The 18,341-nt window shown below is 39.4% G+C and overlaps 1 protein-coding gene across 2 annotated transcripts in view; it reads left to right on the plus strand.

Annotated features, from left to right (window-relative positions):
- Positions 1–18,341, plus strand: part of LMLN (leishmanolysin like peptidase) — a 75,006-nt gene that overhangs the window by 41,154 nt on the left and 15,511 nt on the right. Inside the window, exons 11-12 of one of the 2 annotated variants that reach the window (XM_007447596.1) lie at positions 2,351–2,427; positions 8,384–8,494. In XM_007447596.1, the coding sequence (XP_007447658.1) occupies positions 2,351–2,427; positions 8,384–8,494 (188 nt within the window). The remainder of the gene's footprint in view (positions 1–2,350; positions 2,428–8,383; positions 8,495–18,341) is intronic. The other variant, XM_007447597.1, reaches the window with a different exon arrangement.

Consider the following 18,341-nt stretch of genomic DNA (forward strand, 5'->3'; position numbering starts at 1 on the left):
ACAAAACATTAAAATCCAGAGAGGAATCATTATGAACCAACATGATTCCATCTTATACTGATGTCATTCCCTTATTTACTAGTCTCACATGAGCTCATTTACATTACAAAAATACATGCATTAGTAGAATAGACTGTATACATGGATCTACTCATTTTTAAACAGCTACATAGTATTATATGAATGTAAAAACAATCCTTTTTAATGAATAATTATGTTTTAAATTTTTTGTCTTAAAAATGTTGTAATGAGCAATTTATTTATATCTTCAGTGCCTTACAGGAGTGGCATTCCAGTAGGTGTTCTTAGGTTCAACTAAACAGTCAGTCAAACCTATAAGACCTAAACAGGTCACATTCAAAAACCATTAGAAGGATACAAGAAAGAAAGTACAGCATGCCAGCATGGCAGAGTCAGGCATTTCTCTAGTGCTCTACACAGTAGTCTAACGGCAGTCATCCATGCCTCTCTCCCTCTCCCTCCAGCTCACATACCATAAGCACAAGACCATAATAGAGGGGTGCAAGAACCAGCCTGGCTTAGAAGTACCATGTCCCAAATAAGAACCAACATCTTTTTTTAACAGTTTCATAGACATAACTTCCAGATGCCTGTAAGGGACATACCCATAAGAGTCACTGCACACAGAGAAGTCCAAAACTGTGGTTTACCAACAGGTATTCATGTTCATTTATAGTAATCCCAAGTCTAGAGGCATAATAGGTGGTGTTTTTTCCTTAGGTCCTGTTGCCTAGTAACACAGTTGACATTCCACCCTTATTAGGTTTCCTGGGGAGCAGAACTAGAAAGTTAATGCAAGATCAGATTTGTTTATATAGAAAAAGGGAGGATAAATCCCTGGAAATGGAATTTCTGGGTCAAAGGGTGTATGTGTGTGTGTGTGTGTGTGTGTGTGTGTGTATATTTTTTAGACGTCTGTTTAAATAATTAAATAGTTGCAGGTTACATACACCATGATCCAAGTTAGCAAAATTATGAAAAGAGTGAAATTAATGCTTGTGCTGACTGTTCTCATCTAGGTGACCACAAAGTAACAGTGATAAAAACTTACGGAAGGGCCTCCCTGGTGGCGCAGTGGTTGGGAGTCCGCCTGCCGATGCAGGGGATACGGGTTCATGCCCCGGTCCGGGAGGATCCCACATGCCGCGGAGCGGCTGGGCCCGTGAGCCATGGCCGCTGAGCTTGCGCGTCCGGCAATGGGAGAGGCCACGACAGTGAGAGGCCCACATATCGCAAAAAAAAAAAAAAAAAAAAAACTTACGGAAGACGTGTACACTTATTTCTCACATGGGAATAAGTTTATTTTCCTTAAGCAGTTTTCTCAAGTGATTCCCTTTAGAAAGCTGTAGATTGGCCAGAAATGAAAATTTACTTAGTTTTCAATAGAAGACTTGAGAGTAGTCATTTTATTAGTTTCATTAACTGCTGCCTTTCCTCTGAAATCAACTTTGTGTCCTTGAACTATTTTTTTTAAAAGATGATATTAAAGTACTTGAGATGGCCATCCAGTGTTCAACATAAAGGTTAGCAGAATACAGGAATTCCCTGGAGTCCAGTGGTTAGGGCTCCGTGCTTTCACTGCTGAGGGCATGGGTTTGATCCCTGGTCTGGGAACTTAGATCCTGCAAGCCATGCAGGCGACGCCCTCCCCCCCCCCCCCAAAAAAAGGAATAATCAGAGCTTCCCAAAGATAGAATATGCTTCCTTAAGAGACAGTGAAGTCCTTACCATTAGGTGACCTCCTGGTAGGAATTTTATTATACGAATTAAGACACTGGGAAAAAAAAAAAAAAGACATTGGATAGTTAGTAGACCTTGATATTTTGGGTCCCTCAGGCAACTCCTTTGATCCTATGATTCTGTGATACTTGTTTTGCATATTAATATGTATTTCTGTGATCACAAAGTATAGAAAGTTGGTTATAAAAGCATTTTCTTTGTAATTCAGGCAAGTATTCCATTCCCCACTCCATTATCTGGGCATCTGTCTCAACCACCCACTTTACTTTGCCTGAATAGTGTAATGTTTTTACAGTATTTCTGTTTCCATACATTTATCTTCATTTTCATCACAGAATTCTAAATGCTAGTTATCTATCATTACAGGGAAATTGTATACACTATAGACATTTGAGGCAGAAAGTAGATTTTGCTTTAAGCTTCAGTCTTGTCATCTTAAAGAAGACTTGTGTATTCTACTATTTTAAGTCAATATTTTGTCAGCCTCTCACACTTGCAACATTTTAAATATACATCAAAGCACTCACGGAAATTATTGGGACTTGCAAGGAGTCCAGTCTTCTAATTAAAATCTGTTGGTGATTTTCAGAATGAAGCAATGACTGGTTCTCACACCCAGAACCGAGTCCTCTCTCGAATCACTCTGGCGTTAATGGAGGACACTGGGTAAGACAGCTGTGAGAATTTTATATGAACTGTTTATTAAAATGAAATGAATATTAAGATTACTATTAAGATGAAATGAATATTAGCTTAAGAAAATACTGACATTTTACACTGAAGTAAAATATACCTATTTTTAAAATTTTGTGCAGTTAGCTATACATTACCTGTACCAGCTCCATTCATTCATTCAGTAAATGTTTGAGACCCTGAGGTGTATAGTAATGAATAGAAATAAATCCCTGGCATTATGAGATTTTTTAATAAGTAGAGGCCATGCGGATATGAAGGAAAAGCTTACATAAACAATTTTTTTTAATTGTAAGTGAAATTGGTTTATGTATAGATTCCTGGTTTTTAAGGGAGTAGAACTTTCTTGTAAAGCAATAGAATACTGTTTTTAAATGACTCCGGTGGGAGTCTTTCACTGTGGGCTCCTAGGTTTTTTTTTTAACAAGTCTCAGTTTTTGATAGCTTCCTTGCTTTTTGGTATAGCAGGATGTACCAGGCTGATCTGCACATACCCTATATCATCCTAGATCTGGCATCAGCCAGTCTTCCAAGGAGCACTGGAATGTTCCTTTTGATGGAGAATAGCTTTTAGAAACCACAATCTAGGGACTGTGTTCATTTCTACTGGGTTGTCATTGCTTCTCGTCATTTTCAGTTGACCAAGTAGGGAAGTTCATATTTTTGAAAAGAAAATAATATGCTGGATTCCTTTTAGTGCCATTATAGCTCTTTCCCATTTATCTCTAACAAGCAGTGGCCAACAACAGTGGTCCTGCTGCTCTGTTTAACAACCTATTTTATAGCCCTTCTGTAAATAATGTTAGTTTCTTTAAGATACCAGTAGGATATAAAAGCACTGTGGAGTGTGTGAGTCACTAGTGAAACCATGGCACTGGTGAATTTTAAAGCATTTCTTCCTTTTTCTGATGCAAGAGAAAAATGAGCCAGATGTTTCTAAGTATCTGGCAGTATTTTTAAATTGTAGATGTGGAAATTAATTTTCATAAATCCATAAGACTTCAGTGTAGATTAGCTAAATTCCTTCTCCCAGTAAAAGACATTATCATGTTTCAATCCAGAAACCTGGGAATCATCCCTTGACAACTCCCTCTCCCTGCCTCTCACATCTAATCAATCATAAATCTTGCTTAATTTTTAGCTCTTAAGTATCCCAGGAGTCGGTCTACTTTTTGGGTCACATTTTTCAAGGCCAAAATTATCTTTTCCTTGGATTACTATAGTAGCCTTTTTTTAATGTCTCCCTGCATCTCAAGTGGTCCTTTCTACTGCCCAAAGCCTTTCACATATTCTGCAAAATGTCATTTAGAAGTTTTTTAGGCATGGTGTCTCACACAGTGAGAAATACATCACGACCAAAGTACACACATACGTATGTAATGGTTAAGAGTAAAGATGTTGACAAGGGTGCCAAAACCATTTAATGGGGAAAGAATAGTTTTTTCAACAAATGGTGTTGGGACAACTGGATATCCATATACAAAAGAATGAACCCCTACCACACATGATATACAAAAATTAACTCAAAATGGATTGAAGACCTAAATATAAGGCTAAAACTATACAACTCTTAGAAGGAAATATTGGTGTAAATCTTCACAATACTAGATTAGGTAGTGATTTCTTAGATATGACACCAAAAGCACAAGCAACCAAAGAAAAACTAGATAAATTGGACTTATTCAAAATTAAATACTTGTACTTCAAAGGACACTATCAAGAAAGTGGAAAGAACTCACAAAAGGAGAAAATATTTGCAAATTATCTATCTGATAAGGATCTAGTACCCAGAATTTATACAGAACTCTTAAAACTCGAAATAAAAAGACAACTCAATTTAAAAATTGGTGAGGGGGCTTCCCTGGTGGCGCAGTGGCTGAGACTCTGCCTGCCGATGCAGGGGACACGGGTTCGTGCCCCAGTCCGGGAAGATCCCACATGACACGGAGCGGCTGGGCCTGTGAGCCATGGCCGCTGAACCTGCGCGTCCAGAGCCTGTGCTCCGCAACGGGAGAGGCCACAACAGTGAGAGGCCCGCGTACCACAAAATAAATAAATAAATAAATAAATAAATAAATAAATAAATAAATAAAATTGGTGAGGGATTTCAATAGATATTTCTCTAAAGATATACAAATGATTAATAAGCACATGAAATGATTCTCAGCATCATTGGGGAAATGCAAATGAAAACCACAGTGCTACTTCACACCCACTAGGATGGCTATAATAAAAAAGACAATGGCAGGGAATTCAGTGGTTAGGACTCCATGCTTTCACTGCTGAGGGTGCGGGTTCAGTCCCTGGTGAGGGAACTAAGATCCTACAAGCCATGCGGCAAGGCCAAAAAAAGAAAAAGAAAACAAAACAATGGCAAATATTGATGTGGGAAAATTGGAACACTCATACACTGCTGATGGGAATGTAAAACGATACAGCCAGCCACTTTGGAAAATAGTTTGGCATTGATTTACAAAACCAGACATACTCATACCATAGCAACCCAGCAATTATGCTACTTGGTATTTAATCAAATGGATTAAAACCTTATGCCTACAAAAAAACCTCTATACAGAGGTTCATAGCAGCTTTATTCATAATTGTCAAAATGTGGAAGCAACCAAGTTGTCCTTCAATATGTGAATGGATAAATAAATTGTGGTACATCCAGACAATGGAATATTATTCAAAGCTAAAAAGAAATGAGCTGTCAAGCCATAAAAGGACATGAAGGAACCTTAAATGCATATTGCTAAGTGAAAGAAGCCAATCTGAAAAGGCTACATACTGTATGATTCCAACTATATGACATCCTGGAAAAGGCAAAACTATGGAGAGAGTAAAAAGATCAGTGCTTGCCAAGGGTTAAGGGAAAGGAGGGATGAACAAGCAGACCACAGAGGGTTTTAAGGGCAATGAAATTATTCTGTATGATACTGTACAGAATAATGATGGCTACATGTCATTATATATTTGTCCAAACACACTGAATGTACAACACCAACAGTAAACCCTAATATAAACTATGGATTTTAGGTGATGATGACGTGTCAATGTAGGTTTATTGATTGTAACAAATGTAGCACTCTGTTGCAGTATATTGATAGTAGGGGGAGGGTATGTGTGTTGCAGGGCAGGGGGTGTATGGGAACTCTGTACTGGCCACTCAGTTTTGCTGTGTACCTAAAACTGCTCTAAAAATGTTTAAAAAAAGGAATGAAGTACTAATACATGGTACGACATGTATGAACCTTGAAAATATTATGCCAAGTGAAAGAAGCCAGATGCAAAGGACCACACTCCATTTCTATGAAAGGTCCACAATACGCTAACGTACAAAGACAGGCAATAGACTAGTGGTTGCCAGGGACTGAGGAGTGACTGCTAATGGGTACATAGTTTTTTGGGGGGTGATGAAAATGTTCTGAAATTAGATCGTGGTAATGGTTGCACAACCTTGTGAATATACTAAAAACATTGAATTGTACACATTATGAGGATAAATTTTATGATATGTGAATTATATTTCCATTTTTTTAAAAGCTCACAAACATTGAAACCAGAACCCTAGATTCAAATCCCAGCTCTGCCATTTACTAGTTGTATCCTTGCCTCAGTTCTTTCCTCTATAAAATAGGGATAAAAAGTGATATCTACCTCATAGAGTTTTATGAGCCTTGAATGAGTTGATATATGTAAACTCCTTAATAGAGTACTTGGCACATTATAAGGGCCAATTAAGTATTAGCTATTACATGTAAAACTGAATCATTCGGGACTTCTCTGGTGGCGCAGTGGTTGAGGATCTGCCTGCCAATGCAGGGGACATGGGTTCAATCCCTGGTCCGGGAAGATCCCACATGCCGCAGAGCAACTAAGCCTGTGCGCCACAACTAGCGCTCTAGAGCTCGTGAGCCACAGCTACTGAGCCCGCACGCCACAACTACTGAAGCCCGCACGCCACAACTACTGAAGCCCATGCGCCTAGAGCCCATGCTCCACAACAAGAGAAGCCACTGCCGTGAGAAGTCCTCACACCACGATGAAGAGTAGCCCCCCACTCACCACAACTAGAGAAAGCCCGCGCGTAGCAACAAAGACCCAGTGCAGCCCAAAATTAATTAATTAATTAATTAAAAACAACAACAAAAACTGAATTATTCAAAGTTTCGCGAAACAATATTTACCCTTACTATCTACAATGTAGTCCTCTTTTTCTACTGACTTTATTTTTTTAATCTTTTATTTTAATATGTAATTTTTTTACAGATGTATTCTATTGATTTTAAAAGAGAGAAAGAAACGTTGATTAAGATCCACTAAATTGATTTCACAACCCACTAATGCCACCAAGAAATCTTGTTTCTAATTGCTCCCTCAGCTAACTTGTGCTCACCCTTCTAGGTTTAGCTTAAAGTTGCTTCCTCAGAAAAACCTTTCCTAATTCCCCAGACTAGCTTAGGTTTCCCTATCAATGTGCTCCTATTATCACCTTGTACTTAACCCCTGTCCTACTTATCACACTTGCAATTTTCTTTTTGGTATCTGCCTTCCCCACTAGATTATATTGTTCACAAGGGCAGAAGGTGTTTATTCACTGCTGTAGCCTTAGCTACACTTAGCAAAGTGCCTAGCACATAAGAAGTGCTTAATAACTGTTGACTAATAGTACAGGAAGAACTGCAAAGAAAACATATGAAGGAGGTTTCAAGAAATGTAGCTGGAGTGCCTAGCAGATGACTGAATGACAGTGTTGATACTATGCTTTGCACTCATCAACCTATACTAGATATGGTAATTCCTAAGGGAATCTAATTACGTTATATTTTATCCTTTGGGAGAAGGACTTCCTTACTTAGGCACTGCTAAAATACTTGCTAGTGTGCAAGATTGAGGGCACCTGTTACTATCTGGGCAGCTTGACCTGCTGTGATACCAAGTTAGCTAGTTAAGGTGACTTACACTGTAGCTGCAGAGGTTTCAGGCATTTTGGTATTGGAGTGCCAGGCTTTATTTCTTCAGTTTCTCTCTGAGTGTTCTGTTCTTTGAAAGGGGAGAAGGTTTTGAAAGATGCTATGTTACATATTTCTGCTGTTGTTAGATTTTGTGGGAAGTGCTAGAGTGGAGGGGATGATTCTTATCATTCCCTCAACTTTTGAGCCTGTGTTTTTATTACTGTTTTGGTAATTCTAAGGGGAGAAAATATGATACAAGCATGAAAGAAGCTATTTTGTATAGCTTTATAACTTGTAAACTAATCTTGTCATTAAGAATAAAGAAGAAAAACTAACAAAAGTATAGGTTCATTGCCTTTGATTAATTTTGCCAGGAAAGTATCGATAAATCACTGTGGTTTTTCTCTGAAATTGGAACATTTTTAATGTATTGGCCGTAGTATTCATTTGTCTTATTATAATGGTGTAATGTTTAGTCACAAGCAGGAGCCATATTGATAGAATATCACAAATTCAAGGCCAGTAAGCAAGAAACTAGGGCCAACTGGATCAGATTAGGTAAAGGCTAGACAACTAGTAATTCTACTTTTCTTCTTCAGTTTACTCCCTTCTCTTTTTCTCTCATTCTTTTTGTTTCTTTGCCTTTTATTCCCCTTGTCTCACACCTTAATCATTTTCTCCTCTGTGACTTATATCATCTTTGAAAATTACAATGGGAACATGGTTTGGTTTGGTTTTTTTCAAATGTAAAAGCACCTTCGAGTACTCATGTTTTCCTCAAGACTAAAATTTCACAGTCCCTGCTGCAGTGATCCTGTGCAGCAAGGACTTTGTAAATGCTCATCTGTGGGGATGGTCACCAAAGTCCTTTTTGAGGTTCTAGTTTGCTCATTGTTGAGATTTGTAATTGGTATGCTGGAGTTGTTTTTTAAATGACAGTAATATAAAGTGCTTTGTTTGAATTATTTCCACAGCTGGTATAAAGCTAATTACAGCATGGCTGAGAAGTTAGACTGGGGCCGAGGATTGGGCTGTGACTTTGTCAGGAGGAGCTGTAAATTCTGGATTGATCAGCAAAGACAAAAGTAAGGATGCATTTCCTCCTAATGTCTTTGATGACAGTTTATTCCTGATTTTGTTCTCTATCCAGAGCCTAAAGTGTCCATATTTTCAAAATGTCGTCTAAACAGTTCAATTTCAAAATGTGTAGAAAACCGTCTACAGTTCTTTATGATAATATCATCATAAGTAGTCACAGTATTGTTTTAAAGCATATACCAAAAGAATCTACAGTGTGAGCGCCAGAGCCATAAAACATTTCTGTTTACCTTGTAATTCATAAATATATATATTGCAAAATTTTGCATACTCTAGCATTCTTATTTTCTTCAGAGAATGCACTCATAAACATAAATGCAACTATTGATTCAGTATCAAAAACATAAAGCAACATTTGAATAGTGGTTCTCTAATCTGGATCCATCTCATAATTACCTAGCAAGCTTTTTAAAAAATACAGTCTCAGATTTTGGGGGAAACACGCACACACACATGCACTCATATATTTACAAATGTATATATTTTTAAACTTTTTGAGGTAATTGTAGATTCATATACAGTTGTAGAAAAAATAGAGATCTCATGCGTCCTTTATCCAGTTTCCTTGATTGGTAGCATCTTGCAAAACTGTAGTACCATATCACACCCAGGATATTGACATTGATACAGTCAGATACAAAATATTTGGATCACCACAGGGATCCCTCCTATTGCCCTTTTGTAACCATACCCACTTCCCTCCCACCCCTGGAAACTACTGATCTGTTCTGCATTTCTGTAATTTTGTCATTTCAAGTATGTTATATAAATGGACTCATAACAGTATACACCCTTTTAGGATTGGCTTTTTTCACTCAGCATAATTTTCTGAGGATTCACCCAGTTGTTGTATATATCAAAACTTTGCTCATTTTTATGGCTGAATAATATTCCATGATATGGATGTACCACAGTTTGTTTAACCATTCACATGTTGACATCTGGGTTGTTTCTAGTTTTTGGCTATTCTGAATAAAGCTGATATAAACTTTTGTGTACAGGATTTTGTGTGAACATAAATCTTCATTTTTCTAGAATAAGTGCCTAGGAGTGCAGTCACTGTGTAATATGGTAGTTGCAAGTTTAGTGTTGTAAGAAACTGCCAAACTCTTTTCCAGAATGGCTATACCATTTTATATTCCAACCAGCAATGTATGAGGAGTAAGAGTTTCTCCACATCCTCACCAGCATTTGGTATTGTCTTTTTTTTTAACATCTTTATTGGAGTATAATTGCTTTACAGTGTTGTGTTAGTTTCTGCTGTATAACAAAGTGAATCAGCTATATGTATATGAATATACGCATATCCCCTGCCTCTTATGTCTCCCTCCCACCCTTCTTATCCCACCCCTCTAGGTGGTCGCAAAGCACCAAGCTGACCTCCCTGTGCCATGCAGCTGCTTCCCACTAGCTATCTATTTTACAGTTGGTAGTGTATATATGTCAGTGCTGCTCTCTCACTTCGTCCCAGCTTACCCTTCCCCCTCCCTGTGTCCTCAAGTCCATTCTCTATGTCTGTGTCTTTATTCCTGTCCTGCCCCTAGGTTCTTCAGAACCATTTTTTTTTTAGATTCCATATATATGTGTTAGCATACGGTATTAGTTTTTCTCTTTCTGACTCACTCTGTATGACAGACTCTAGGTCCATCCACCTCACTACAAATAACTCAATTTCGTTTCTTTTTATGGCTTGAGTAATATTCCACTATATATATGTGCCACATCTTCTTTATCCATTCACCTGTTGATGGACACATAGGTTGCCTTCATGTCCTGGCTATTGTAAATAGAGCTGCAATGAACATTGTGGTACATGACTCTTTTTGAATTACGCTTTTCTCAGGGTATATGCCCAGTAGTGGGATTTCTAGGTCATTTGGTAGTTCTATTTTTAGTTTTTTAAGGACCTCCATATTGTTCTCCATAATGGCTGTATCAATTTACATTCCCACCAACAGTGCAAGAGGGTTCCCTTTTCTCCACACCCTCTCCAGCATTTATTGTTTGTAGATTTTTTGATGATGGCCATTCTGACTGGTGTGAGGTGATACCTCATTATAGTTTTGATTTTCATTTCTCTAATAATTAGTGCTGTTGAGCAGCTTTTCACTTGTTTGTTGGCAATCTATATATCTTCTTTGGAGGAATATCTATTTAGGTCTTCTGCCCATTTTTGGTTTGGGTTGTTTGCTTTTGGATATTGAGCTGCATGAGCTGCTTATATATTTTGGAGATTAATCCTTTGTCAGTTGATTCATTTGCAAATATTTTCTCCCATTCTGAGAGTTGTCTTTTCGTCTTGTTTATGGTTTCCTTTGCTGTGCAAAAGCTTTTAAGTTTCATTAGGTCCCATTTGTTTATTTTGGTTTTTATTTCCATTTCTCTAGGAGGTGGGTCAAAAAGGATCTTGCTGTGATTTATGTCATGGAGTGTTCTGCCTATGTTTTCCTCTAAGAGTTTTACAGTGTCTGGCCTTACATTTAGGTCTTTAATCCATTTTGAGTTTATTTTTGTGTATGGTGTTAGGAAGTGTTCTAATTTCATTCTTTTACATGTAGCTGTCCAGTTTTCCCAGCACCATTTATTGAAGAGGCTGTCTTTTCTCCATTGTATATCCTTACCTCCTTTATCAAAAATAAGGTGACCATATGTGCGTGGGTTTATCTCTGTGCTTTCTATCTTGTTCCATTGATCTGTATTTCTGTTTTTGTGCCAGTACCATACTGTCTTGATTACTATAGCTTTGTAGTATAGTCTGAAGTCAGGGAGCCTGATTCCTCCAGCTCTGTTTTTCTTTCTCAAGATTGTTTTGGCTATTCAGGGTCTTTTGTGTTTCCATACAAATTGTGCAATTTTTTATTCTAGTTCTGTGAAAAATGCCATTGGTAGTTTGGTAGGGATTGCACTGAATCTGTAGATTGCTTTGAGTAGTAGAGTCATTTTCACAATGTTGATTCTTCCAATCCAAGAACATAGTATATCTCTCCATCTGTTTGTATCATCTTTAATTTCTTTCATCAGTGTCTTATAGTTTTCTGCATACAGGTCGTTTGTCTCCTTCGGTAGGTTTATTCTTAGGTATTTTATTCTTTTTGTTGCAATGGTAAATGGGAGTGTTTCCTTAATTTCTCTTTCAGATTTTTCATCATTAGTGTATAGGAATGCAAGAGATTTCTGTGCATTAATTTTGTATCCTGCTACTTTACCAAATTAAATTCATTGATTAGTTCTAGTAGTTTTCTGGTAGCATCTTTAGGATTCTCTATGTATAGTATCCTGTCATCTGCAAACAGTGACAGTTTTACTTCTTCTTTTCCAATTTGTATTCCTTTTATTTCTTTTTCTTCTCTGATTGCTGTGGCTAAAACTTCCAAAACTATGTTGAATAATAGTGGTGAGAGTGGACAACCTTGTCTTTTTCCTCATCTTAGGGGAAATGGTTTCAGTTTTTCACCATTGACAACAATGTTGGCTGTGGGTTTGTCATATATGGCCTTTATTATTGAAGTAGGTTCCCTCTATGCCTACTTTCTGGAGAGTTTTTATCATAAATGGGTGTTGAATTTTGTCAAAAGATTTTTCTGCATCTATTGAGATGATCATATGGTTTTTATCCTTCAATTTGTTAATATGGTATATTACATTGATTGATTTGCATATCTTGAAGAGTCCTTGCATTGCTGAGGTAAGCCCCACTTGATCATGGTGTATGATCCTGTTAATGTACTGTTGGATTCTGTTTGGATTTTGTTGAGGATTTTTGCATCGATGTTCATCAGAGATATTGGCCTATAGTTTTCTTTTTTTGTGACATCTTTGCTGGTTTGGGTATCAGGGTGATGGTGGCCTCATAGAATGAGTTTGGTAGTGTTCCTCCCTCTGCTTTATTTTGGAAGAGTTTGAGAAGGATAGGTGTTAGCTCTTCTCTGAATGTTTGATAGAATTCTCCTGTGAAGCCATCTGTTCCTGGACTTTTGTTTGTTGGAAGATTTTAAATCACAGTCTCAATTTCAGTGCTTGTGATTGGCCTCTTTATATTTTCTATTTCTTCCTGGTTCAGTCTTGGAAGGTTATACCTTTCTAAGAATTTGTCCATTTCTTCCAGGTTGTCCATTTTATTGGCATATGGTTGCTTTTAATAATCTCTCATGATCCTTTGTATTTCTGCAGTGTCAGTTGTTACTTCTTTTTCATTTCTAATTCTATTGATTTGAGTCTTCCCCCTTTTTTTCTTGATGAGTCTGGCTAATGGTTTATCAATTTTGTTTATCTTCTCAAAGAACCAGCTTTTAGTTTTGTTGATCTTTGCTATCGTTTTCTTCATTTCTTTTTCATTTATTTCTGCTCTGATCTTTATGATTTCTTTCCTTCTGCTAACTTTGGGTTTGTTTTGTTCTTCTTTCTCTAATTGCTTTAGTTTTAAGGTTTGGTTGTTTATTTGAGATATTTCTTTTTTCTTAAGATAGAATTGTATTGCTCTAAACTTCCCTCTTAGAACTGCTTTTGCTGTATCCCATAGGTTTTGGGTCGTCGTGTTTTCATTGTCATTTGTTTCTAGGTATTTTTTGATTTCCTCTTTGATTTCTTTAGTGATCTCTTGGTTATTTAGTAGTGTATTGTTTAGCCTCCATGTGTTTATATTTTTTACAGATTTTTTCCTGTAATTGCTATCTAGTCTCTTAGCATTGTGGTCAGAAAAGATACTTGATACAATTTCAATTTTCTTAAATTTACCAAGGCTTGATTTGTGACCCAGGATATGATCTGTCCTGAAGAATGTTCCATGTGCACTTGAGAAGAAAGTGTATTCTGTTGTTTATGGATGGAATGTCCTATAAATATCAATTAAGTCCATCTTGTTTAATGTGTCAGTTAAAGCTTGTGTTTCCTTATTTATTTTCATTTTGGATGATCTGTCCATTGGTGAAAGTGGGGTGTTGAAGTCCCCTACAATGATTGTGTTACTGTCGATTTCCCCTTTTATGGCTGTTAACATTTGCCTTATGTATTGAGGTGCTCCTATGTTGGGTGCATAAATATTTACAATTGTTATAGCTTCTTCTTGGATTGATCCCTTGAGCATTATGTAGTGTCCTTCTTTGTCTCTTGTAATAGTCTTTATTTTAAAGTTTATTTTGTCTGATATGAGAATTGCTACTCCAGCTTTCTTTTGATTTCCATTTACATGGAATATCTTTTTCCATCCCCTCACTTTCAGTCTATATGTGTCCCTAGGTCTGAAGTGGGTCTCTTGTATATATACACGTCTTGTTTTTGTATCCATTCAGCCAGTCTATGTCTTTTCATTGGAGCATTTAATCCATTTACATTTAAGGTAATTATCGATATGTATGTTCCTATTACCATTTTCTTAAATGTTTTGGGTTTGTTATTGTAGGCCTTTTCCTTCTCTTGTGTTTCCTGCCTAGAGAAGTTCCTTTAGCATTTGTTGTAAAGCTGGTTTGGTGGTGCTGAATTCTCTTAACTTTTGCTTATCTGTAAAGGTTTTAATTTCTCCATCAAATCTGAATGAGATCCTTGCTGGGTGCAGTAATCTTGGTTGTAGGTTTTTCCCTTTCATCACTTTAAATATGTCCTGCCACTCCCTTCTGGTTTGCAGTTTCTGCTGAAAAAGCAGCTGTTAACCTTATGGGGATTCCCTTGTATGTTATTCGTTGCTTTTCCCTTGCTGCTTTTAATATTTTTTTCTTTGTATTTAATTTTTGATAGTTTGATTAATATGTGTCTTGGATGTTTCTCCTTGGATTTATCCTGAATGGGAATCTCTGTGCTTCCTGGACTTGATTGACTTGATTGACTATTTCCTTTCCCATGTTAGGGAAGTTTTTGACTATAATCTCTTCAAATATTTTCTGAGACCATTTCTTTTTCTCTTCTTCTTCTGGGACCCCCATAATTCAAATATTGGTGTGTTTAATGTTGTTCCAGAGGTCTCTGAGACTGTCCTCAGTTCTTTTCATTCTTTTTTCTTTATTCTGCTCCCTGGCAGTTATTTCCACCATTTTATCTTCCAGCTCACTTATCCGTTCTTCTGCCTCAGTTATTCTGTTACTGATTCCTTCTAGAGTATTTGTAGTTTTGGTAATTGTGTTGTTCATCACTGTTTGCTTGCTCTTTAGTTCTTTTAGATCCTTGATAAATGTTTCTTGTATTTTCTCCATTCTGTTTCTGAGATTTTGGATTATCTTTACTGTCATTACTCTGAATTCTTTTTCAGGTAGGTTTCCTATTTCTTCTTCGTTTACTTGGTCTTGTAGGTTTTCACCTTGATCCTTCGTCTGTAACATATTTTTTTGTCGTTTCTTTTTTTTTTTTTTTTTTTTTTTTTTTTGATGGGTGGTGCTTATTCCTGTCTTATTGGTTGTTTGGCCTGAGACGTTCAGCACTGGAGTTTGCAGGCAGTTAGATAGAGCTGGGTCTTGGTGCTGAGATGAGGACCTTCTGGAGGCCTCACTCCAATTGATATTCCCTGGGGTCTGAGGTTCTCTGTTAGTCTAGCAGTTTGAACTCAGAACTCCCACCACAGGAGCTCAGGCCCAACCTCTGGCCTGGGAACCAAGATCCCGCAAGCTTCATGGCACAGTAAAAAAAAAAAGGAAGAAAGAAAGAAAAAAAGGAGCAGTACAATATCAAAGAATAAAAAACAAAATTGGGCTTCCCTGGTGGTGCAGTGGTTGAGAGTCCGCCTACCAATGCAGCGGACGTGGGTTCATGCCCCAGTCTGGGAGGATCCCACATGCCGCGGAGAGGCTGGGCCAGTGAGCCATGGCCACTGAGCCTGTATGTCTGGAGCCTGTGCTCCGCAACGGGAGAGGCCACAACAGTGAGAGGCCCGTGTACCGCAAAAATAAAATAAAATAAAATAAAATTAGAAAGATAAAAATACATCAGGAAAAATAAAACTATAATTGAAACAACTGCAACAAGGTAAAATAAAACCACAGCAAAAAAAAGAAGAAGAAGGGAGGGGGCAACAAGGCAAAAGGAGAGATCACTAACAAAGTATAAAGAATAAAATAAAATTAGAAAAATAAAAGCTTTATTAGGAAAAATATAAAAGAATCAACAACAGTGAATCAACAAGGTAAAAGAGAGCCCCGGGCTTCCCTGGTGGCGCAGTGCTTGAGAGTCCGCCTGCCGATGCAGGAGACGCGGGTTCGGGCCCCGGTTCGGCAGTCCAGTGGTTAGGACTCTTCCACTGTAGGGGGCACAGGTTCAATCCCTGGTTGGGGAACTGGGATCCCACATGCTGCGCAGTGCAGCCAAAAAAAAAAAAAAAAAAAAAAAAAAAAAAAAGAGAGCCCCAATCTAAAAGAGGAAAAAAAGAAAAAAAAGCCTTGGCTATGGGGGCACAGTTTAGGCTGGGGGGGTGGAGTTGGAACTTAGGCAGAGGCGGGGTTTAGGGTGGGGCAGGACCTAGGTGGGTGGGGGGTGAAATTTGAGCATGGCGCGGGGCCTCTGCTTAGGACATACCCAGAAGGGGAGAGGCAGCACGTCGAAAGGAGGACCTCTGGAGTGTGGGGTTCCGGAGTTTGGACGTAGGGCCCTGCGTGAAGATGTGTGTGTGGGGTTTAGGCCCAGCGCCGTTGGAGGGGGTCTCAGAGGGGGTCTCCGAGTGTAGAGGTGGGGCTCTGGGTGGGGGTGTAGGGGCAGGGCCTGGGCTCTGTGTGGCAGGAGGGAGGCTCCAAGGGCAGAGGATTAGGCCTGGGAGCCCAGAAGGCTTCCCGGTGCCTATGTGGACAGGGAAAGCACTGGCCCCATTCCCTTCTGTTCCTTTGCACCCCTCCCCCACTGTCTCCCCCAGGCTGTCCACCGTCGGGCTGGACCCCTAACTGTGGGTGGGTCCCGCCGGGTGTAGGAACTCCTTCTCCTCCCCCATCCACCCCTCAGGGGTGCCAGTCCCGTAGGTCCAGCCTTTACTTTTGCTCCCCTTCCCTCCCTCCCACTCCCTCAGGACCCGTGTGGCTGGAGGGGGCCTAGGTGGGCAGAGGATCAGGCCTGGGTTCTCAACAGGTTCCTGGGGGTCCAGGTGGGCAGGGGAAACCTGGCCACGCTCCCTTTTGATCCTCTGCCCTCCCAGTGGTTCCCGTTTCCCCCTTGGGGTGTGGGATCCCTTCCCCTTACCCAGCCGCCCGTCAGGGGCGCCAGTCCCATCCCGCCTCCACTTCTCCTCCCCCGTCACTCCTCCCACGCCCCACATCCTACCCAGTCACTGGGGTTTCTTCCCATCCCCTTAGGTCTCCATGGTGCCCCACGGGAGCCTGGTAGGTGCCCTAGTTGTGAGGAGACGCAAATTCTGCATCCTCCTAGTACGCCATCTTGACTCTGCCCCCGTCACCGTTCTTTATTTTAGCTATTCTGAAAGGTAGTGTGATATGTCATTGTGGTTTTAATTTGCATTTCCCTAATGGCTAATGACGTTGAACATCTTTTCATGTACTTATTTGCTATCTACGTATCCTCTTTGGTGAGATGTCTCTTCGTGTCTTATGCCAATATGACTTTTAGTTCTCTTAATATGGGTTTTGTGGAGCAGAAGTTTTTTAATTTTGATGAATTTCAGATTATCAGTTTGTCCTTTTATGAGTCATACTAATGCCTGATTCCTGCCTTCAGACATTCTGATTCAATTGGTATGGGGTGCAAGGTGGGCATGGAGACTTTAAAAATCTCTCTAGATGATTCTAATGTGCAGCAAAATTTGGGAACAGCTACACTGGCAGATCAGGTTGTAGTACTGGAGTTAACTAGCTGTCCCAAAAGTAACTGCAGTGCTTCCTGCTACTGCTCATGAGCAGCTTTTCTCACAGCAGGCTTATGACTCAGATGTCAGACTCCTTAGTAGAAACTGTGAGTGATTTAAACTGCTTTGAGGCCTAGCCCAGATGACAAAAGATAACACAAGTACCCATCGCCAGGTACTTCTGTGATGAGCAAGGCACTGGCCTTGGAGAGAGAGATTGAAGTCTCAGCTCTGTCCTTCATCAGCTGTATGATCTTGGGCAAGCTAATTGTCTCAAACTTTTTACTTATCAGTAAAATGAAGATACTACTTCTACTTTGGAGGGTTCCTTTTAGAAATAATGAGATTATATACTATTTGAAAGTTCTGTTAATCATAAAATGCCAAATAAAAGGTGTATGGTCAGGCCATTCAAGATGGCTGTCCTCTTGCTCTCTGTTCATCTGCTCGACCAGTCCCTGCTTCATTCACATGACTATCCAATTCTCTGAATTATAAGGCTTAATCAGTAACTGCCTACGTGCTTGCCCCCACCCCAGCTGCTGGCTTCCCTGGTAACTGATGAGCCCACCTGACGTCAGTTCCCCCATAAATGGTAGCCCCTTTCTCCCCTGAGTAGGGAAGATTGCTGCCATGTCCCGCCTGCAGACTGCCATACACGGTGGGGTGTCACTCCAGGACACTTTTGTTTCAGATGTGTAAGAATAAACCATTGATGTCTTTGTCACTGTCTCTGCGCTCTTTCTTCAGTCTGGAGGCTGGGCATCTACCAGGCTTGCAAGCCTGCGGGATACAACATCATGTTATTCCCCAACATAGTTCCTTAGTCTGAATACATCACAGTCACCTGGGGAATTTTTTTATGGTGCCATGCGCAGCTTGCAGGATCTCAGTTCCCCGACCAGGGATTGAACCCGGACCATGGCAGTGAAAACCCAGAATCCTAACCACTAGGCCACCAGGGAACTCCCCCGGGAAACCTTTTCTTAAAAATAATATAAAAATACAAGTCCCACTTCCATTTCTGGGAAGATGTAGATGTACTCTTTCCTATTCCTCCTTCTAAGTAC

This window comes from Lipotes vexillifer, unplaced genomic scaffold (assembly GCF_000442215.2).
Source record: "Lipotes vexillifer unplaced genomic scaffold, Lipotes_vexillifer_v1.1 scaffold823, whole genome shotgun sequence".
NCBI lineage: Eukaryota > Metazoa > Chordata > Mammalia > Artiodactyla > Lipotidae > Lipotes > Lipotes vexillifer.